Raw genomic sequence first — 7,064 nt, forward strand, 5'->3', positions numbered from 1 at the left:
CAAGACTGCGCGACACGCGCTACACCAGAAAATGAAAAACTAGTCCAAAAAACCGGAATTTCCAGTGCAGCCTCCACTTATCACCTACACTACTCATTTACAGAAAAACAGAAAAATAAAACCGTTGGGGTGCCTCCCAACAAGCGCTTGTTTTATGTCGTTAGCTCGACGCCTTTATTGTGCACGTTAGTAGCTTCCCCTACGATACGCCAACGCTTTCGCCTAAACGCAACCTAAAGAAAATGTCCTAACCACACACTTGAACAAACATTACGAAACGATAACAATTTACAACAAAACATAAACAACACATATGTGCACATACTTAAACAATAAGAAAAACACAATTTACAAGGGAATGGTGAAATGACTAAACAAGTTGAAAAGTGAAGATATGTAATTTTAAGAGCTAATCCGAGTTCAACTTGTTTAGTAAGTTCACCAAACAAAACAAAACAAGTATACAAATATGCGTCTATGCACAAAATATACAATATGGACATATTTACGAAACTTAAAACGTGAAACCATCACAATGCGATTAATCTCAAAACCAATCCCTGACAACTACGCCATTTTGTTGAAGCGGTAAAGCGGCAAGCAAAAAGTAATAGGTATTATTTATTACCGAGTGATATAGGTTATATTGTATCATAGTCCACAGAGATTGGTAGTGAAAAACTGTCGTTCGACTATCTCGCGTTCTAAGTTTCATGATTGGGTGCGGAAGGTAAAATGCGGGAAAAGTAAATAAAAGCACATAAACAATCTATTGTAGCTTAAGACAATTAAGTCTGGAATCATATTTCTACTTAACCCGTTGAATACTTAAATCTGAAGAATTCTATCGCTCAACACTCACAATACGCATCAAAATCACCAGGCATCATTCGAGACACCGCATCAGTGTCCATCTGTGCAACACCGACGAAAGCTCAACCGTACTATTCACATCAACGATTTCTCCACCGACACAAACAATACAAGGCATTAAAATCGATACCCAATACGATTATTAGCTCTAAATCCATGTTTGAAACCTAGTAACTAATAGATATAATTCCTAATCAAGATCTATGATGTCCATTTCTGCAACAACACAAATCCGAAGCATTTAAGCAAAAAGATCAAGAACAACAACAATGATGATTTGTAAAGCGAATATATAAACGATCCTAATATCAACAAATATACATACAAGAGAGGAAAAATATACATACAAACTCCACCATTGGAATGGGTCACAGGGAAGAAGAAGAACAAGCAGAAAATTCTCGTGTTTGTCGGCACAATCGGAGACCACCCGAGCTAAATCAACATGATGAGACACCCAATAGTGTTGCTTGAACCTCTAAACTACAAATAATGGATCAGAGCTCAACTTTGTCCACGAAGAGGTGATAAACCCTAAATAAAATAAAGTTGTCTATTTATACAAAAACAAAATTTCACAGAGGGCGCGAAGCACTCTATCACTTAATGTACCAAACCGCCCTCCAGCACGCGACGCACCCTAAGTTCGCACGATGCACCGAAGCTTCTGCCAGAATTATTTCTTTTGCTCCTACAGCGTGCGACGCGCCCTCCATCGCGTGACGCGCCCTACACCAGAACAACAACTTTTATTTTCACAATGCATTCGCAGCTGTGTCTTCAACACTTCATTCCTCGAGGCTCTGAAAGCGCAACAAAACCTACAAAAATACAACAAAACTATCAAACGGTACATATTTACACGAAAACATACCAAAACTCAAAGTATACGAATTTATGCACAAAACGGGGAATTATTCAAACAGTATTAACAAAAAGTATCGATAAGTGCCACTATTTATATACACAAAATAACTACATTTTGACACTAATCAAACTCTCTCAAACTTGAATTTGTTTATCCTCAAACAAGGCCAAACTCTCTAATCGCAAAAGTAAGAATCCTAATAATCATGAATCACCAAGATTTGGAAAAACGAAACAATTGTACGGTTCAAACAAAAACGTACGAACAAAGTAAATACTTACCATAATCCTACAACAACAACATGAAAACGACACGAATCCTAAGTACAAAAATCATACAAAACATTCTAAAACAAAACAAGCTCAATCACCTCACGCCTAACGAAAATTCATCGAGGTGCGCGACGCACTCTACACCAGAACAACAACTTTTATTTTCACAATGCGTTCGCAGCCATGTCTTCAACACTTTATTCCTCGAGGCTCCGAAAGCGCAACAAAACCTACAAAAATACAACCAAACTATCAAACGGTACATATTTACACGAAAACGTATCAAAACTCAAAGTATACGAATTTATACACAAAACGGGGAATTATTCAAACGGTATTAACAAAAAGTATCGATAAGTGCCACTATTTACATACACAAAATAGCTACATTTTGGCACTTATCACACTTCTTGTTTTCTTATAAGTTTTCCATTTTCTCTCAATATGAAATGATTCATTCTTTGCTTTTCTACATGATGACATGGGTACTGCTACCTTGAACCTCAAGATTACTAATCCTCCAATTGATGATCCTCTGTCTGATAATTTTTCGAGTGCGTATTTGCTCATTTCTTTCCTTTATCTAAAAAAGATTTTCCTTTGAAGGATCGAATTATAATTTCAATGGTTTTCTTTTTTTAGTCCCTACTCAACAACAAGTGTTCCAACCTATTTTCTCAACCAACATAGATGTTGAACGTGACGATGCTTTGGAGAAGAATCAAAAGGCTAATTCTGACGAAGCAATACTTTCAGACAATGAAATAAAACTTCGAGATGATTCATCTCCAAAAATCTCACATCAGGATTGAGATGATTCATTTGAGAACATATACAGTCCTGGGCCATTTCCATTTCTTACGTACCAACAAAGCAACAACAAGAAAATATCTTCACCAAATTCTTGGGAGGAAAATGCTTTCATGACTTGCAAGAAAATTGAGAGTTCGTAATCCTCACTCTCCAACTTAAGGGGAGTAATAGAAGAATATTGATATGTTAATATTAGACTAATGCTAATTGATATGATGATCATCATTTCAATCACAATCTATCAATTGATTAATTTTCAGTCAATTCTCTTTAATAGTATAATCGTGTATAATATATACACTTATCATTTTAGTCTTATTTTATGATTTAATTAATTGTTCTTGTAACTATTTTTGTATCTAATTATTTATGTACTTGTAATTGTTTCAACAAATTCAATTCAACGAAATACAAAAGCTACATATTGAATTCTATTATAGAAAGGATAAAGTTTGGGTACAATTCTTTAGTTGTGGTTTTTACTATTTTCCAATAAAAACATGACAAATGTACTTAAATATCATTCAGTGAGTGAAAATAGAAGAAATTTACATATGTGTAAGAGAAAATTATACACTTACCATATTTTCATTGGAAAATAGTAAAAACCACACCTAAAGAACTTTTTCCGTCCTAATAGAATGTTTAATCCTTTATCAATCCATTAGTCATGAGATTCATACCATTGACCTATTAACTTGGAACTCCTTAAAATCTGACTCAAACCCTAAATTGATTTTCATGTACAACTATTAGTGAAATCACTTTTTTAGTCAACATTGTTATATTAATTAATAGAAGAAATAAGATTTTAATGGATTAATTTATTCAATAAAAATATATAAAATGGGTAAGAGAGCAACCTTTGTAAGTAATATTGTAGCATATAAAAAGTAAGAAGCATAATAAAAATATATAACTCTATTTGGTAAGGTATAACTTTGAGCTTATGTCTTATTATCTCATATGATAATTTAGACCTGTTTGGTAACGGTCTTTTCATCATTAGTTTATAGTTTATTTTACTAGCTTATAGCTTATTTTCCAGACACTTTCAAATAGCGTTTTAGTTTATAGCTTATCATTTTTTCTTTTTTTATCCTTATTATTTTAACATAAACTCATTTTTATCATTTATAATTTATTTTAATTTTAAATTAAATAATTATGTATTAACTATCTTTTATGTCATTTTACATTTATAAGTTACTTGAACCGCTAATTTTACCAAACACTTCAATTAACTTATCAGTTATTAGTCTCAACCATCAGCCATAAGCTATAAGCTATCAGTCATTAACCATCAATTATAAGTTATAAGCTATCAACTAGCTTATTAGTCAATCGTTATTTTTACCAAATACACCCTATATGTGTTTGGATTAACAGTTGGCAAAATTTGATTTTAAAAGAATTAACTTCAGTAGAATTGATTTTAACATAATTTAATTTAGTAGAATTTACTAATATATGGATACATTTATGTGAATTAAACAATAAATTGCAATGTAAAAATTACGTTTAGGCTTAAAAGCTGCAAATTCTAACTTAAAGAGAATCAATTCTGAAGGCAGAATCAATTCTACTTTAAAAAAATCAAACATATCAAAACGTATATTTGAATATGCGTTTGAATTTTTATTCACACTTTTGAGGAGTATCCCACCTGAAAAAGAGAAGCTACAAATGTGTAGCTTTTGGTCCAAGACGTGTAATTGTTGATTTTCCACTGCGAAAACAAATATATTAAAAAATCACTCGAAAATCAATTTTACATTTTTAGCATTATTTTTATCTATTCCAACTACCAAACAAAACATACCCTGAATCATATATAATTTATAAAGTATTTGTATTTTGATTTATAAAGTATTTGTATTTTGATTTTGAAGTAAAATTTCAGCATGGCATTTTCCAAGTTCAAGTTATTAAAGGGAAACCCATTTTAGAAAACAAAAAAACAAATAAAAAGTTGTGCATGTGTTGTGTTATTATTAGTGTTAGGAAAATAGGTGGGAGGAGAGAGTCTATAAAAGGCCAACAATGGTTCCCATAAGCAAAACTGGTGACTCTCCCACAGCAACAATACATCACATCATAAACATCATATTATGCACTATAAAACTCTTCTCACTCTTTCACTTCCCTTTCAATTTCCCTTTCATCTTCCTTCCAACTTCTAAAACACCAAACACTCTTCAAACTCTTCTCCCAATGGAATCACTTAAACCAAACGCGATTCGAGCTCACTTCGCCGCCATTTCCAAAACCATTCGCATTTTCGAACTCTGCATCCTCCTTCTCCTCCTTTCCTGGACTCTCACGCGCCTCCCTCTGGCCGTCTCCATCTCCGCTGACTTCCTCCGTAAACTCGCCGCAAATCCTCTCTTCATCTTCGCCGTCTCTAACGCCATCATCGCCGCTCTTCTCGCACAATCCGGCCGTTTCTCTGGCGAAAACACAGACGAACATGCCGGTGCCGGCAAACTCTACCGCGAGTTTATGAATAGCCGTATTGCGGTTTCAGATCGCGAACACCAGCCTCCGTCTGTGACCGTTGAAACTCCGCCGGTTGCGTCGGAGGTGAAGTGCCAGGACAAGGAGGTAATCTCTGAAACCGTTCCGGCTCCGGTTGTTCCAGATCGCGAAGATGAAGCGAGTTCCGATTTTGCTAACTTCCGACGGAGTCAGTCGGAGAAGTGGAAAGGCGAGGCTGGAAAGATGCAGAGACGGAAACAGCTCCGGCGATCGGAAACAGAGAAGCTTCGAGAAACTGCTAAAGAAAATTTGTATCCGCAAGATAAACTGAGTAACGAAGAGTTTCAACGCGCCATTGACGCGTTCATTGCAAAGCAAATGAGGTTTCTACGAGAAGATTCTTCCGCCATTGTTGTTCGGAAAACTTCGTAGCTTTTAGATTTTGAATTCACAAAAGAAAAAAAAAGCGCTGAAAAATGAAAATCTATTTGAAAAAAAAAATCTAGAAGAGTTATGATGGTACTATCTGTTTTCTTGCAGTGTACACTGTGTACAGTGTTAGTAATATTTTTAGCAATTTGGGGGAATTATTATTATTTATCTTTTTCAAATATTTTAATGGTTGGAATTCGAATCACAAATATTAGATGTTGTATGTTCGAATTTTTGTATGTTGGAATTTGCGTTCCTATATATATGATATTCTTATATTACTATCAAGTGAACTGGTTTAAGATTCTGGGTTAATTACATATAATTGGTTTAATTTGATAAAAACGTGAAGGATTAATGTGGACTATAGTTGAAAAAAGAATTGGAATAAATGGTGATTTTATTCTGTAGGCATTGTTTTTAGGATTTAATGATAAAGAGGAAAAAGAGAAGTGTATGTGGAAGTTATTTGAGGGTTCAATTGTGGTAAAAGTAGGGAATGGAATTGTATTCTAAATATAATGTGAATGGTCGATGCTTAATTTGTTTAAGTATAGAATCCTGAAATCGTATCAATTACGTGGTTGGATAAGATGATAATTTAAATTAAGTTGGACACTTTTTATGTGTGAATTCGGAATCTCACGGATAGATAAAAAAAATTGTAATTAATCTAATTATTTTTATTTTTATTTTTATTTTTATTTTATTATTATTATTATTATTATTATTATTATTATTATTATTATTATTATTATTATTATTATTATTATTATATTGAGGCAATTCCCACCATGATTGGATACGTAGAAAATAACACTTATTGAATGATTGAGTGGAAGGAATTGAATGATTTTGGTTGAGAGGGTTTAGATGATTTGTTTTTATTCATAACACCAAAACTCTCAATATGGGGAAATTCAAAATTTATATTGAAGGAGGGCTTTAGAGGATTTTAGAGGGTTTAGATGAATTTTTAAAATATCTTTTATGTTGTTATAGTATTCAAAAAATTAAAAATATATTAATGATATACACTCTTTTATCAATTTATACAAATCATTTTTTTAAAATGTTAAATATTTTTCTATATTTTTTTAAAAAATTCGTTTTCGGAAATCTTCTTCTCCCCTTCGCTCCAAAATCCCAAACATAGCCTAAGAAAATAAAGTGTGTAGGGAAGTTTCACATTGACTAGAAAAGTGAAATTTTGAGCATTTATAAGCCGAAAAACCCACACACCTATACCCTTGAGATTTTTAGTGAGTATGTGGTGTGTCTCTCACAATGTGTGTTGCTCATTTGATTCGATTGAAGGATCAGGTCAC

The 7,064-nt window shown here is 33.2% G+C and overlaps 1 protein-coding gene across 1 annotated transcript; it reads left to right on the forward strand.

Moving 5' to 3' along the window:
- Window positions 1-4,860: 4,860 nt before the first annotated feature.
- LOC131608377 (uncharacterized) lies at window positions 4,861-5,949 on the forward strand. The gene has a single exon (XM_058880184.1). The coding sequence runs from the start codon at window positions 4,870-4,872 to the stop codon at window positions 5,734-5,736; it is 867 nt and encodes a 288-aa protein (XP_058736167.1). The 5' UTR covers window positions 4,861-4,869; the 3' UTR covers window positions 5,737-5,949.
- The last annotated feature ends 1,115 nt before the right edge of the window (window positions 5,950-7,064 follow it).

This window comes from Vicia villosa, linkage group LG1, assembly GCF_029867415.1.
Source record: "Vicia villosa cultivar HV-30 ecotype Madison, WI linkage group LG1, Vvil1.0, whole genome shotgun sequence".
Classification (NCBI taxonomy): domain Eukaryota; kingdom Viridiplantae; phylum Streptophyta; class Magnoliopsida; order Fabales; family Fabaceae; genus Vicia; species Vicia villosa.